Source organism: Mauremys mutica, chromosome 25 (assembly GCF_020497125.1).
Source record: "Mauremys mutica isolate MM-2020 ecotype Southern chromosome 25, ASM2049712v1, whole genome shotgun sequence".
NCBI classification, from domain to species: domain Eukaryota; kingdom Metazoa; phylum Chordata; order Testudines; family Geoemydidae; genus Mauremys; species Mauremys mutica.
The window spans coordinates 4,863,578-4,879,687 of record NC_059096.1 but is presented as its reverse complement, the minus strand read 5'-3'; the positions used below and the strand labels follow the sequence as shown (position 1 = coordinate 4,879,687).

General features: G+C 57.1%; 1 protein-coding gene across 1 annotated transcript in view; it reads left to right on the top strand.

The window, feature by feature from the left end:
• The first annotated feature begins 801 nt into the window (after window positions 1-801).
• ARHGAP23 (Rho GTPase activating protein 23) overlaps window positions 802-16,110 on the top strand; it is a 121,439-nt gene continuing 106,130 nt past the window's right edge. The window contains exon 1 of the mRNA XM_044999473.1: window positions 802-879. Within this exon, the coding sequence (XP_044855408.1) occupies window positions 871-879 (9 nt within the window). The 5' untranslated portion in view covers window positions 802-870. The remainder of the gene's footprint in view (window positions 880-16,110) is intronic.

The window sequence follows — 16,110 nt, the reverse complement described above, 5'->3', positions numbered from 1 at the left end:
GTGGCAGGGGCAGGAGGGAGCCCAGGTGTGGGGCTGGCGGCTGCAGGGCGCACGGGGCTGCACAGGAGGAGTAGGGGGGTGCCCAGGTGTGGGGCTGGCGGCTGCAGGGTGCACGGGGCTGTACAGCAGGGGCAGGGCGGATGGGGGGGAGCCCAGGTGTGGGGCTGGGAGCTGCAGGGCGCGCACGGGGCTGTGTGGCAGGGGGGAGCCCAGGTGTGGGGCTGGCGGCTGCGGGGTGCACGGGGCTGTACAGCAGGGGCAGGGCGGATGGGGGGGAGCCCAGGTGTGGGGCTGGCGGCTGCAGGGTGCACGGGGCTGTGTGGCAGGGGCAGGAGGGAGCCCAGGTGTGGGGCTGGCGGCTGCGGGGTGCACGGGGCTGTACAGCAGGGGCAGGGCGGATTGGGGCTGGCGGCTGCAGGGTGCACGGGGCTGTGTGGCAGGGGCAGGAGGGAGCCCAGGTGTGGGGCTGGCGGCTGCAGGGCACACGGGGCTGTACAGCAGGGGTAGGGGGGTGCCCAGGTGTGGGGCTGGCGGCTGCAGGGTGCACGGGGCTGCACAGCAGGGCTGGGGGCTGCCCCCCCCCCGCAGTGGAGGGGGGCGGTGGCTCACATGACCCTGCCGAGCGGCTGCCGGAGCAGCCTGTGGCCGCTGTGCCGGGACGAGCCGGGGAGGGGAAGGGGAGGGACGCGGGGAGGGGGCCAGGCAGACACACGCCCGGCGGGGGAACCGGCGCTCGCAGCAGACGCAGCAGCCGGGCCGGCTCCTGGGGACCCGAGGACCTGACAGAGGAAAGTCACATGGATCGCGCCGGGGGGCTGCCCCCCGCCCTCCCTCCGCCGCCTGGCCTGGGGGCGCGCTGAGGGGCGCAGCATGGAGCAGGTAGGAGGCACGGCCGGGGGGTCTCGGGGGGCGGCTCCGCGGCCCCTCCCGGGGAGGCTCGCGCACACAACAGAGCGGGGTGGGGGTCTGTGCAGGGAGCCTGGGTCTGGGGTCTGTGTATGGGGTGGGGCTCTGTGCGTGGGGGTCTGGGGTCTGCATAGGGTGGGGCTCTCTGCGTGGGGGTCTGGGGTCTGCATAGGGTGGGGCTCTGTGCGTGGGGGTCTGTTTATGGGGTGGGGCTCTGTGCGTGGGGGTCTGCACAGGGTGGGGCTCTGTGCGTGGGGGTCTGGGGTCTGTGCATAGGGTGGGGCTCTGTGCCTGGGGTTCTCAGGTCTGTGCATAGGGCGGGGCTCTGTGCATGGGGGTCTGTGTGTAGGGTGGGGCTCTGTGTGTGGTGTGGGGTCCTGGATTTTGTGCCTGGGGTGGGGTCTGTGCTTGGGGTGGGGTCCTGGATTCTGTGCATAGGGTGGGGCTCTGTGCGTGGGGGTCTGGGGTCTGCGCATGGATTGGGGCTCTGTGCATGGGCCTCTGCGTGGGGGGTGTGGGGTCTGTGCATGGGGGTCTAGGCTCTGTGCGTGGGGTGGGGCTCTGTGCATGGGACTCTGCGTGGGCCATCTGGGGTCTGTGCATAGGGTGGGGCTCTGTGCATGGGGCTCTGCGTGGGGGTGTGGGGTCTGTGCATGGGGCTCGGTGTGGGGTCTGTGCATGGGGTGGGGCTCTGGATCGGGTGGGGTGAGGTCAGAGCCATGCCAGGGCTGAGTGGAGCTGTGTACAAGGGGGCTGGGGTGCAATGCACTGCAAGCCTGGGGGGTGCACAGAAGGGGACTCCGATCTCTAGCTTCTGTATGCCATCCAGGCTGGTTTGCCACCCTTGGGTCTAATGAGGAGGCTGGTGCTTGGTCCAACCCCTGCCCCCCCCCCCCGGTACCCCTCCTGGTGGGGGGGAACACAGCAGGTGGGTGGCAGAGAGAGAATATTACAATGATAATAAAAAAAAAGGTGTGTATGAAGCGAAGGGAGGGGTGGGGTATGGAGAGGGGAGTGGAGGTGGGGCTTGTATAGGGAGGTGGGAGGTGCTAGGGCATGGGGGTTGTATGGGAGGGGTATCGAGGGGGGGCATGGAAGGAGATGGGAGGGAGGGGGCTTGTCTAGGGAGGAATGGGAGGGAGCGAGGTGTCAGCGAAGGGACGACTGGGAAGGGGGCTGCCTGCCCAGGGGTGTATAAACATCCCCTCGCTGCCAGCTCAGCTTCTGGGCCCAGCAAAATCCCAGCCTGGTGGAGGAGGAGGGCAGCCGGCCATGTGCCCTCTGCTTGTCTCTGGGTGAATGATCCAGCAGACCAGGGATTCTGTGAGTTACATGGGTCACGGTGCTGCTTAGCCGGACCTATGTGGGCCCTGTGGCACAGGGGATGCTTCAGAGAACCACGATTCGCCACTTGACTCTCCCTCCTGGAGAGGCCAGGGAGGGGTGGGGGAGGAGAGCAGAGCTGTTTTCCGAGTGGCCCCTCCTGGTCTCACCTAGCCAGGGGCTGCCTGACCCCATGCAGGGAATTACAGCTGGATGGTCAGCATGGTACCCAGGGAAACTTCCTGCCGAGATGCCCTGGTATTGAGGATGCTACACCAGGGAGGCCTTGCGGGCATCTGAGTCCACTGGCCAGAGACCCTCACAATCATTGCACACAGGCGCATGTGCCTGTTCACACCCATCAGAGACCCTCATCCTCTACAGCCATCCCTGGTAACCGTGAGACAGAGACCGTCGTAATGTACATGCACACGCGCCTTAGACAAAGATTCTTGTTGCATGTAGAAACGTGGTCACACCGATTAGAAAGGAGGCCACACACACACACACACACACCCACCCACACCCCCCCCCCCCCCGCTTCGATTGCTCGGGGTTAGTTCTTTGCAGTACGTGGCACCTGTTGCTCCTGGTCGTGGTCTCGTTCAGACTGATTTTTGGCCTCTGTCTCTGGCGGCTTGTGGGAGGAGAATGAGAGAGAGAAGCACCTGCCACCGGGTTCTGCCCCGCGGCCAAACGGGGCGAGGGATCCCTCCCTGCCCAAAGCCAGCCGGTTCCCATCTGTGCTGTCCCCAGGGGGCGCCATGCCGCGGGGTGATGGAGCAGGCTCTGGGGGTGGGGGTACTTCCCACTGACAGGGGTTGGGGGGAGCAGTCGCTGCCATTTTATGGCAGTGGGGTGGGGGGCAGGGGGGCGGGATGTGGGAAGGGAGAGGCAGCTGCGGCAGGATCTCTGCATCGGAGGAGCCTCTCTCGGCCTGTCTCCGCGTGGAAGCTGGGGGTGGGCGGGGGGAGCAGCCGCCATCAGGGAATCTCCGTGGTGCGGGTGGGGTGGGATCTCTGGGTTTCTGGCAGGGCGGGGGGTATTAGTGTGGGTTTGGAGGGGAGCATCAGGCCCTCCCTCTTCTCAGGAATGTCACTTTGCTGAATGAATCCCGAGAACCTTCCCCTCTGCTGGAACAAGCTGTAAGGTGGGAAATGAAAGGCAGAGCCCCCCCGTCCCCTGAATCCGAAGGATAGTAACCCCCCCCCCACCGCTACCCCACCTCCCTGAATCCAAAGAGCAGCGCCCCACTCTGCCATGCCTCTGTCTGCCACCGTCCCCCTTCTCCTGCAAACTGCCCCTCTCCCCCCGCCACCTGAATCCACAGGCCATGCGTGTCCCTCCCCCCAATCCCTCCCAGGCCAGTTGGAATCCCTTGTACTGCTGCACTTCATATTCCCGTTCTGCTCTGCTTGATTGTCCTGCGGGTACTGCTGTGGCATGGCCAGGTCACTGGGAGCCCCCCCAAATATCCCAGCTAGCACCCCAGCTTTCCCTGGGCGCAGATATAGCCAGGACGTCCCACGCCACCTGGGAAGCAGAAGTTTGTGCTTCCTTCCCTGGGGTTCTGGGAGCCGCTAGGCGGGAGGCATGACGGGGGTGTTCAGGGCTGTGAGTGTCGGGCCTGGGCGGCAGGCTCCTATCCCAGGGATCAGACAGACAGGCACCTGAGGATGGACGAAGGGGCTGGCCTGTGAGGGACGATAGGCTGAGCCCTGGCCTGGATTCTGCATTCAGTGTAAACTGGGAAGTTGGGTGGGCTCGCTCCGGATTTATGCCAGGGGAACTGAGAGCAGAACCCAGCCCATAACCAGTATGGCTTGGCTGAACGTTGGCCGAGTCCGATGCCTGCTTCAGCTCCTCTACACAGTGACACCTTGCGCTCCTGGCACCCCCATCCAGGGATCTCAAAGTGCTCACGATTTAAGCTGAGGTTTTGAAAAAGACCTACGGGAATTCCAGCCCTCAGTTAATTGGGTGTCTAACCCCCTTAGGTTCCCTTAAAAATCTCAGCCCCAAGCCCCACAGCACCCCTGTGCGGTCGATCAGCATCCTTCTTCTCATGTGACGAGACCAAGGCACAGAGTGGGGAAGTGACATGCCCAAATACATACAAACAACAAGGAGTCTGGTGGCACCTTAAAGATTTATTTGGGCATAAGCTTTAGTGGGTAAAAAACCCACTTCTTCAGATGCCCAAATAAATCTGTTAGTCTTTAAAGTGCCACCGGGCTCCTTGTTGTTTTTGTGGATACAGACTAACACGGTTACCCCTGATACTTGACAAATACATCCAGTGGCTCAGTGGAATTAGAACCCAGGGCTCTGTTGTCCCCAGGGCTGGGCTTGTCTCACCAGACCCATCTGGAAGGGAGGGGCTTTGGGCAGAATTGCTCTCTGGGGGCCTGGAACTGGGAGAAACAGGAGGCAGTTAAGAAAAGGAAAATTCTGATTGTAACAGAGCAAGGCAGGGGCTGTCCATGTTTGTACAGAGCCTAGCACAATGGAGCCCTGCACCAGGACTGGCTGAATATCAGGAAAACTGCCTGCCAGTGAGCGGGATGAGGCCGCGGCAACCACATAAACCCCTAAGACGGAGGCAGGAATTATGTACTAAAGTGAAAAATCACTATCACCTGGAACACTGAAAGCTAGATGCAGAGAACAGGACGGTAGATAGGCTTGCCGTGTGGTTGTAGCCGTGTTGGTCCCAGGATAGGAGAGAGGCAAGGTGGGTGAGGTGATATCTTTTATTGGACCAACTTCTGCTGGTGAGAGAGACGAGCGCTCGTGCCACACAGAGCTCCTCTTCAGGTAGGTCGGCTGGGCAGAATTCGATTTTGACCGATAATATCGGTGTTTATCTTTAAGCATTTTTTTATTTTGATTGATTTAAATTTCCACAGGCAGCAGAGGAGAGTCAGGCAACAATTAATGGCAGCCGACCTTAAGATTACAAAAGTTAAAGCTTTATAACCCCAATTGCAAGCGTCGTGTGCCAAAAGAGACGACGTAAATAGCCTTAAGTCAAGCTCAAGTTTTCAAGCCGGATTCTTCTTCCATTGGCCCTCTGTGAATGTCAGGTATTATTGCTGGAAATATTTATTCCTGGGGGTGTTTGGCAAAACTGACATTTCTTGATAAAAATCTAATTCTTCCAAGTGTAATTGTAGAGGGTGAACGTGGGCCAGATGGTGTCTAGTAGGTAAACCTGGTTGGAAGTTTTCAGACAAAAATTTTCCATCAGAAAACGCAGGGTTGTCAAAACCGAAACGTCGCATGGACCCGTCTCGATTGCACTCAAAATTGGCTTCAGCATGAAATGTTGCACTTTTTTCCTATATGAAATGGTTTTGGAGTCACATTTTTTGGATAGTTCCGTTTTCCAGGAAATGTTGAAATTGCCCATTTCCCTTCCGATTCGGAACCAAACCAAAATGTCAGAATTTCCCCAGAACCAGAGAGTCTGAGTCCCAACCAGCTCCGGCTGGAGGACGTCTCTAACGTTCCTGGTTTGCTGGATTGCCTTGCCCTGAGCTGAAGGCAGGTGTGTGTATTTTCAGCGGTTCAGCTTCTCAGCTCTCCAGGCCTTCACTGCTCTGTTCTCTACCCAGCCTGCCTTTCTGGTACCCCGTGCTCCCTGGCAGTAAACTGTACACTGTCTCGATCTATCATCCTTATATGGCTGCCGTTACCATAATCTCTGAGCACCTCACAATCTTTAATGTATTTATCCTTCCAGCACCCCTGTGAGGAATGGCAGTGCTAACACCTTCATTTTAGAGATGGGGAAACTGAGGCACCAAGCAGCTAAGTAACTTGCCCAGGGTCACCTAGGAAGTCTGTGGCGGTGCGGGGAATTAAATCTGAGTCTGCTATGTCCAGAAGCCAGCCTGAATTTGGGGTTCTTTCTAGGGTTTATCTTGACAAGCTAAACACGTATTAAAACCACCCTTTGCCTCGAATACACCAGGATTTTAACACATTGATGATCCCATGTTTAAAAAACATGCCTATTTCCCCAGTGAAGATAAAGCCTTACGGGGTGGGAGAGTGTGAGAAGGGTGTGTGTGTGAGGGAGGATAGAGAGCCTGCATGTGCAGCACATGCATGACGCCTGCATAGGGGCCCTCTGTACATGCCTGTGTGTGGCGTGCTGAATGCGTGTCCACCCACTGGACATCGCAGAGATGGGTGGGAGGAGGCCAGGGGCAGCTGCAGATGGGGATTGAGGGATATAGATGGGCCTGAGAAGCCCAGGGCTGGAACAGCAGGGCAGGCTGTGGGCTGGGATTGAAGGGCATTGACGGAGCTATTCGGGGGACTCAGGGGTGGGATAGCAGGGGATGCTGCAGGTTAAACCTGAGAGATCAGTGCATCTGCTGTGCTCATGTCCGGATAGGACAGCTCCTGCCTATTCAGTAGCACCCGGATCCCCACATCTGCCCAATTCGCTTTTCTGTTGACTCCCGATTACCCAGGTTCCTGGTGCGGCCCAGGCGGGTCGGCTAATTGGGACTCTCACAGAATCCCTGGTATTGGCCTTTGCAGCTGCCCTTTGCTCAGAGCCTAACAATTCCCCGGCTCCCCTGCTGCCGGTTGGAAGTGTCCCAGGGCCTGCTTCCCAGGGTGGAAAAATAACCTCCCCACCACCCAGCTGCGCTGCAGGGCAGTTCCCCGTCGGGCCGCCCCGGCGCCTTCCCTTTGCCCTGGTTGGCTGGGGCGCCTCTGGAGCAGGCTGTGTTAATTTTAGGCAGTGAGATCAAACAGCTTGGCATGCGGCTCGCTCGCCGATTGGACAGCTTGGGGGTGCGTTATCCTGTGATATAACCCGGCCAGGGATAGCGCTGGGCTCCGGCCGGGCCTGCTTGTCGTCTCTCGCTAATAATTGAAATGGCTGATGGCAGCCGTGGAATGGCTCTGGGGCTGCCAGGGAGCGAACAGACGTCCCCAGGGCTCCGTCCTCCTGGAGTCCCTGCAGAGCGTCCCCCGCTCACCCCCTGCGACATGCGAATGTGGCGCCACTTTAGCCCTAAAGCACCTCCATTTAGGAATGCCCCAATGTGTGAGCAAATCCCCCCCCCCCCAATAAAGCAGCTGGGCTCGGCCTTTCATTCCCCAGCGTGTCTGTAACTGTGCTGGGGGGGAAGGGAGAAAATGCTGGAAGACGCTTCCGCCCAGACCGCTTCTGCCTTCATTGATTTTTCATATTAGGACCCTCGCTGTGGTTCCTTTAAGAGGCTTCCCTTCGGCCCTGCAGGCCCTGGGGTGCCAAGCATAGCTCCTAGCCAGGTTTTCTCTTGTTTATCCGAGTTTCCCATAGCCACCCATGTGGGCTGAGCTCTTGAGCTGAGCGGAAGGGGGTGGGGAGGGAGCCATGGTAACCCTTTCCTTGCTGTCTCAAATTGCCTCCGGGTGTTTTGGGGGTCACACCCCATCCGCGTCTCCTGTTTCGGGCTCGACGGGGATATTTTTCCGGTGAGGTTCTGCCAGCTGAGCGCTCTGGATCCGATCCTGCCTGCCCTGAAGCACAAGCTTAACTTTTAGCACAGGAATAGTCCTATTGATTTAAGTGCATGGCAGGATCGGGGCTCACCACACACGAGGGGCCTGATTCTGGCCTCAGTCACCCCACTGTAAATCAGCCCCATTAAAGTCAACGTGACAGATTCTCGGTGTAGCTGATTGACACCCGCTAAGAGTCTGACCCAGTGGAGTTAAATAGTATCTGATTGATGTGAAGGAGAGCAGAATCTGCACTTCTCTGTTTGTAGAGAAACAGCCTGGATCCAAATTTAGGGTGTGTTACACTTACACTTTTACACACGTGTGCACACGCACAGTTTTTCAGACCAATATTTTCATGACGTTCTTTTAAATGCGTTTTGTTTCTTGAATCAATGTCTTAAGACTGCCGATGCGTTGAGCAGTTATTCTATTCCTGCAGACGGAGATGTTAAAACGTGCCTGTCCCCCTCCATGACGTTCACTGGGAGCTGTGCTCTAACCATCTTTTTCTAAAATAGATGCTCTAATTCAGTCAGGAATTATTTCAGGGAAGGTGTCTGGCCTGTGCTACAAAAGAGGCCAGACGCGATGATCACAGTGGTCTCTCCTGGCCTTGGAATCTATGAATCTATGAATAAATCCTGTAGGCAATTTTGAAATGCTCCCCCTAAGGCCCTGACTGTCCACTGACCTGTGCCGCGTGTCAGTATTGAAACCATCGCAAGGCTAAGGTTACCATTCGGATCTGATGCCATTTTACACCATTTCACTGCACAGAGGACCTAGGGCTTTCTCTTCCTGTGAAAAAGGCGTGGCTTTCACGCTGACGTACCTAGCTCCCTGCAAAATCCTAGGCGAGATGAGGCACGGGTAGTTTTTATCATCCCACCCTATATACCTCCCGCACCTGGGCTTGGCCTCAACTGGTTAACCTTGCGGAGCTGTTTATTCTGGTGCAAAGCAGGTGCAGATTGTTATAAATGGGGTGAATGACTGGGGGGCAATGGAGAATCTGGTTTAAGGGCTGGTTTCCCCGCTAAGGTCTGCTCCACACGTAGTTTTTGTACGGATTTAAAGCCGATCGGGGGAGTGATTTTTCTACTGAAACACCTCAATTGTTATTGCCTCTAGTGTGGACGCAGCTATGCTGGTATAAAAAGTGTCAGGTATCATGATGGGCTGTGTTTTGTTTTTCTTCATTTTCAACAATATTGATTAAAATATTAAAAATCCCAGGGTCAGCGGTTTTTGTTTAGTTTGAACAAGCCAAGTTTTCAACCCAAGATAAGCTGCTTGGTTTCATTATTGCTTCTAGTCAATTTCCTTTCCGGGTTCTCAGGCCCTGCATTCAAGCATTGCTACCCCCAGTATAGTGCAGGAGAGTCCGAAAGAGACACTGAACAGAAGTAAAAGTGAAATTTACCTTGCAGCATTTGCCTAGTTTAGCTGGTAACTGAGTCCAGGCTCACCCTACAGAGTTTTGTTGGCGTAGCTATGTCAGTGACGGGTCTGGGAAAAAACACCACACCCCAGCCGAGGTAGCTCTGCCGACAGAACCCCCAGAGCAGATGCTGCTGCCAGAAGAGCTTTTTTCAGGCTCGCTAATGTCATTCGGGGAGGGGGTGTTGTTCTACCAGAAGGACGGTCACTGTCAGCATACGCTGGGGAGCGCTGACGGGGGCAGCTGTACTGGCAACGCATTTGTCGCCTAGGCAAAGCCTGAGATTTAAAAAAATTCTTTCAGGTTTAGTGCCCACGGGCCAGAATGTGCACAAGCGCCTGGCACTGCTTTGACACGTCAATAAGTGCCCAGATGCTCAAACGAGCTCAGCACATTGGGTGCTGAGGTCCCCCCCCCACCTTCCCCGCCCCAAATCTTAGGTGCCTAGATGAGAGCTGAGCTCTTTAGAAAATCTGCCTTCGATTTCTCTGGGTCTCAGTTCCCCATCTGTAAAATGGAGCCAATAATCCTTCCGTGACCTATTTTATCTATTTTGACTGTAAGTGCTTTGAGACAGGGACTGCCTCTTGCTCTGTAGAGCTCCCAGCAGAACAGGGGTTTCTGATCTTGACTAGCCACAACCACCTTCGCTATAGGAGCAGAGGTAGGAGAGAGCTGCAGGCTTCCCAACCCTTGGGACCCAGCTGTGCATGCTGCTGCTGTTCGTATTAACTATTTGCCTATTTTCCATAGGGCCTAGGGATTGGAGATCAGGGCTTGTGCGGGGCGCCGAGCAGAGTACGTCCATACACTACAGATTTCTGCCAGCGTAGTTATGTGGGTCGGGGTGTGAAGAGGTGGGTGATCCCTGGCCGACACAGGTGTGCTGGGAAAAGCCACCAGTGTGGATGCAGCTAATATCGGCATGTGCTTTTGCCCATTCTGGTTTGGCTGGTATAAGCTGTGTCCGCACCAGGAGCGCTTTGCTGGGATAGTAGACTGGTATAACTACACTGGCAAGCCAGTGACGGGAGATGGCCTTAAACCAGCGCTGAGGGGCCCCAAATCCCCCAGGTGCCAGTCGAATTACTGGGACCCCCCTCCCATCCCAGCCCCCCCCACCTGCTGGCAGGCACTTCACACGAGCCCTCACTAGAGGGGGCCCTTTCTCTTCCTCTCTCTCCACGGAATGCGTGTCAGCTGTTCCCCACCCCTTCTTCCCGTGCTCCGGGCCTGGCACCCTGGCCCTGCTCAGTGCCTGGCAGCAGGGACCCAATGTCCTCGCCGAGGAGACACCCTCCAGCTTCCACCTCCCTGGGGAAGACAGGCTGGGGGAGGCGTTGCCTGGGCTCCCCTAGATTCCATTCCAGGCATTCCCAGCACCCCCACCTCTGTGCCCAGCACCCCCACGTGTCTAGTGGGCTGTAACAAAACCCTGGATTGGGATCTTGACTTGAATCCAAACTGTGTATGTCTCGTATTTCTGCTCTGGGGTCTCGGTGCCACCTGGCTCAGAGGGGCCCTGGGATGTTCTGAGCTGCAAGAGGCGGAGGCAGAGGAGGGTTTACGCTGCTGCTGTCTACACTGAAGCGCCCATGAGAGCGGGTGTGGGGTAGGGTGGGGGGGGAGTGGTTTAGGGCAGAGCCGCCCAGAGGATTTGGGGGGTCTGGGGCAAAGCAATTTCAGGGCCCCTTCCATTAAAAAAAAGTTGCAATCCTATAGAATACTGTATTCTCGTGGGGGCCCCTGCAGGGCCTGGGGCGAATTGCCCCACTTGCCCCCCCTCCCGGGGGGCCCTGGTTTAGGGTGAGGCTGTGAGCTGGGAAGTGGGAATGTGCCCTGGTGCGATCGGAGTCTCCCACCCACCTGTGCTGGGGTGGCAGCTCTGGGCCTATCCCCTTCCTGCAGGGAGTAGAGCACCGGAGAGGTGACTCTCTGCACGCTCACAGGCACCCAAGAGGCCCAACGTCTTTAGGGTGACCAGATGTCCCAGTTTTATAGGGACAGTCCCGATTTTTGGGTCTTTTTCTTGTATAGGCCCCTATTACCCCCCACCCCCGTCCCAATTTTTCACACTTGCTGCCTGGTCACCCTAAACGTCTTGCAGGAGCAGGTCCAGATGGGACAGATCCATTAGGAGCTCAAGGCCATTCCCTGCCATAGCTGCATCTCGCCCCCGATGGGGACATGTCCCCAGCCTGGCTACAGTGAGAGGTGTTTGGGGGAAAGAGATTTGAGCCGCAAGTAACTCTCCTTTGGGACGACACCTCCCAACCCAGCTCCCTGCAGAGCTTTCCGGGCCAGTTACACCTACTCTATTTTCCATTCCCATACTGGGATTTCATCGCTGGGAAATTCAGTGGGACGCCCCTTTGAAACCCACCGACCCCCACACCCTGCAAAGCTGCGACAGTCCCCAAGCCACGTGCCGATCGGGGAGATGGGGGTGAGGGGCTGTTAGTCTCCCACTTCCTCTGAGTCTGGAAGGGGTCCCGGGACATCGCCCGTGTTGCACAGCCTGGCCCTTGAGCTACGTTCAGGTCACGGCCCGGCCCGGCCCGGCCTGCACCCATCAGAAGGCTGCGAGCCATGGAGATAATTAACAGTCAGATCGGCTTGGATGTGAATTCCAAGGCCAGAAAGGTCACTGGGGTCGTCTAGTCTGACTTACCAGGCCACCTCCCAGCTGGGGAATCCCAAAGTGTGTTTATAAAGTGGGGGGGAGGGTTTCCTCACTTTTAGAGATGGGGAAACCGAGGCACAAAGCAGGGCAGGAGCTCACCCAAGGTCACACAGTGAGGCAGTGGCTGAGTCTGGAATAGAACCTAGGAGTCCTGCACAATTATTAGCTCCCACTCCCACCCACAGGGCAAGAACCCAGGAGTCCTGATTCCCAGCCCCCCCGTCCCCAGTCACTAGGCCGCATACCTTACAGAGCCGGGAATAGAACCACAGGGTCCTAATTCTGAGACTCCTGCTCTAATTACTAGGCAATGCTGCCTCTCCACAGCCATGACCACGAAGCTCCTGGATTCGCATGAATTGAAAAGAGGAGGGGGGTCTATGAATCAGCCTGGTATAGCACAGGGATCTCCCAGAGGGCGAGGCACTTCCCACCATGTGTTTGTGGCTCTGTGTCTGGAGCTCCCACGCTGGTATGATTAGCAGCGGGAAGCGTGGACGGGTTGTCGGGGAGGAGGGAGTTTGTCCATTGTGGGCTTAGCCTGCTAATTGATGGCCAGGATGTGATCTCATTTCCCGTCTCGGAGAAGGACGGGAAGAGGGGGCACCGGGGCTGGCATTCACAGATGGAAAATGTGAGCAGGTGGCATTTGGGCAGACTCCCTGCTCCCCCTTCCATGCAGTCTAGGGCAGTCCCCATTGACGGGGCTCCGGGAAGGGCTCAAGATCAGATTGGATTGTTCCTCGTGTTTGAAATACGGTGCTGAAGTTTCCTGAAAAGGGTCTCAAGGGAGGATGGGGCCAGAGCTGGCCGGGCTGGCATTTCCCACCCCCATCCCGAACTAGTGCATCTGGTTTTGTGGGGAAAGAGGGTAAAATAAGACTCCAGAGACTTGCCCCTGCGTGGGGGCGTGGACGGGGTACGTCAGAGGTCTGCTTCACTTGCAGTCCCTTGGAGGGTGTAAATCATTCGAAACAGCAGGCCCTGGTTGTGTTGCTCTTCCTGCCTCCTGCCTAACTGGATTGTCTCCCCTGGGTGCAGGGTTGCGGGGTGGGAAGAGACTGGCCCAAAGCAAGGTGCTGCAGGAAGTGACGTCAGTGTTTCGTCAGTATTGGTATCGCGGGAGCTCCTAGAGGCCCCGCACTGAGATCAGGGCCCTGTTGTGTGAGGTGCTGCACACAGAGGCACCTGCCTCAACGAGCTTACCATGTAAATAGACACGACAGACCCAGGGCAGGAGGGGAAACTGAGGCACAGGTCAGGGAAATGACTTGCCCAAGGTCACCTGGCAGCAGGCCACTGGAATAGAAGTCATGTCTGCAGATAGTGGCCTATCCGCTGATGCTTGCACTTATAATCCAACTGGGCAGCTGTGTCCGGCCTCCCTTAGATCTCCTGGCCGTCTCAGCAGTACGCAGCATTTGTTGTTACTTTGGGCGGTTTACCCGCTGCTGTGTTCCATCCCAGAGGTGGCTGCATTTCAGTAATGGGTATGGGGCTCCTGTGTGCATTCACAGTATGTAAGGAGCTTTGGGAAACCTTCAGGATGAACGGGGCTATGGAATCGTGGATGTTAATGTCACTGGTGCGTGCAGATGTCTACTGCCTAGGGAAGAACCTCCACAAGGTGCTAGCAGTACATGGCCAATGACACACAGTTGAACTTCTCTAATTCGGTCCAGGAGAGGGCAGCAGTGGCCCTTACATACTATCCAGGGCCCTGCTATTCCCATTTTACTGCTGGGGGAAAGAGGCATTTAGCCATGAAGTGGCTTCCCCTCTGATCAGTGAGAGTCAGCACAAAGCTGGGGATGGAACCCAGGAGTCCTGTGTCTGAACCATCCACTCTTGCGGGGAGGTGCCGGTGTTGCTGAGGGTGAACGCTGGGCCTTCGGCTTTTAGTGCTGCTATTAATAACATCACTGCCATTACCACAACCCCTTACTATGGTGCACCCCACCCTGTGCACCCCAATGCCAGTGACCCACTCCCACCCCCCAGGAGAACATTGGCTGCCTGCTGAAATGTGGCCGCTCATCCCCCTACTGCCACCAGCAGATCCGCTTTGCTAGGTCCCGTCCCTCTCCCGCCTGCAGCGTTCAGCAATATTTGCTGAGGGGGGAAAATCCAATCGGAGGCATCGATCCCTCCCAGGACTGCAGCTCCCAGAGCATCATGCACGGCCAGCAGCCTGTGTGGATGTGCAGGGTGGGGGAGACTCCCAGAGCTTCCATCCCAGGCTGTGGAACGGGGGCGGTTTATGGAGCACGGGCGGGTGGTGAAACAACGTTGGGGCAGAGATTGGGGTGTTCGGATTGAAAATAAAATGCAGCTGCCTCGGCTTGTTATGATCTGGGTGAGGTGGGGGGATGAGGGGTGAGAGAGGACAGAGACAGGTGATCAAAGCGAGAGGCTAAGCATTAGGGAGGGGGCGTTCTGCCCGCAATGGTGTCTGTCTGTCACTGTACGTACCCCGATGTCTGTCTGTCAGGGCTCTCACACTGGTGCCCATCACCGTAGTATCTGAGCTCCGACAGACCATGTGTGATGTCTCGAGTGGGGGTGCCTGCATCTCCCTCTCCTTTCCAGGCCTGCCCTTCCCCACCACCCCCACGTTCCCCGCCCCGTGTCACCAGCGGCACCGGCGGGGTGTGTGCGCGAAAGTGAGTCGTAAGGTGTCTCTCTCTGCTGCATCTGCTCTGAGCCCCCACGGGAGGGGGAGCTCATGTGAAAATGGGGCAGGAGGGGTGGGGAGCCCAAGAGACATCAAAGAGGGGGAGACGGCAACAAGGAAGCGGGGAGAGAGACAGATGACAAGGGGGTGGGAGACAGACAAGGAGGATGGGGGGGATGTGGAACAGACGTAAAACAGGGGGAGGGGAGAGAGATGGGAATGGAGCTTGATGGGCTTGATAGGCTTGATAGTAGGACACCCCCAGGCTCATAGGTGTGGCTGGCAGCCCCACGTTCTGGGCGGACTATTCCCCCAGCCCCACTCCTTCCATTGTGCTCCCTGCGAGCGTGTGTGTCTGGGGAGGGGGCGCTTTCCGTCTGGCTACGCCCTGGTGGGGAGGAAGTGACTTGTCACTTGTATCCGACTGTTTATTCCCTGCAGCTGGCAGCTGCTGGGAGGGGAGCGATTCCTGATGCCAAGGCCGGTTGCTGGGGGGGAGGAGAGGCGGGGAGGAACAGGACTTGGTGGCAGGGTTCGTTAATGAGGTGGTTAATAGGGGACGGTCAATAAAGACCCCTCGGCGTCCCCCGAGGCTGTGCAGAGGGGAAGGCAGCTGCCACGCAGCCTGCACAGCAGCTGTCCCACTTTCCTGATCCCCGGGGACCCTCCGGCTGCCGACTTTCAGGAACTCTCCCGCTGGCTGAACCCAGCACATCCAAATCCGAAGAGCTCGGGCCTAGATCCTCCAAGGTGTTTAGGTGCTTCAATGGGAGTTAGGTGCCTAAATACCTTGGAGGCTCCTCTGGGCCTGAGCTCAGCCTTTAGGCACCTAAATGAGGGCCCTGATTTTCCAACGCTCGGCGCTCCTGGTATGACGCTGACAGCCAGGTCCTGAACAGATGTTGGTACCCGACGTGCCCGGCTCTTTGGAAAATCCGCCCACATACTGTGGCGCCCTAGATGGGAGCTGAGCTCTTTCCCAAATCCAGGCGATTGTGGGTGCTGACCACGGGAACATCTGGCCCTTAGCGGTTAAAACACCGACACTCTTCCCACCACTGCTGCCAGCGTCAGCGAGCCCGCGTCCGTCCGTCCCCCCCCCCGAGGTTTCCACCTCCTTGGAATTTTTCAGCCCAGGAAGACCTTTCCCAGGTTCCCATCCTGGTGGTGCTGACTCACCCCTTTTCCCTTCTGAGCCAGATACCAGGGGACTCCATGCCGTTTAGTGTGTGTGTGTGATCTTTCAGAGGGGATCTTCAAAACCAACGTCCTGTTTGTTCCCCACAGAGGTTAAAGATCCCATGGCATGTTCCCGAGGAGCTGTGGTTCGCCCTGATGTCTCTTTGCCCCCTCTGTTGTGCTGTGCAGTGAATTGCTGTTGGCTGCTGTCCTCCACCCCAGAGGAGGCTGCATTTCAACATTGCTGGGGTACTGATAGCTTGCAAATCACTCTGGTTATTATTTTGATTACAGTAGCATATCGTGGTAGGCACTGAACACACACACAGTAACCGGCGGTTTGTACTCTGGAGGCTTACACTTGAAGTAGACAAGACAAGCAGAGGGCACCAC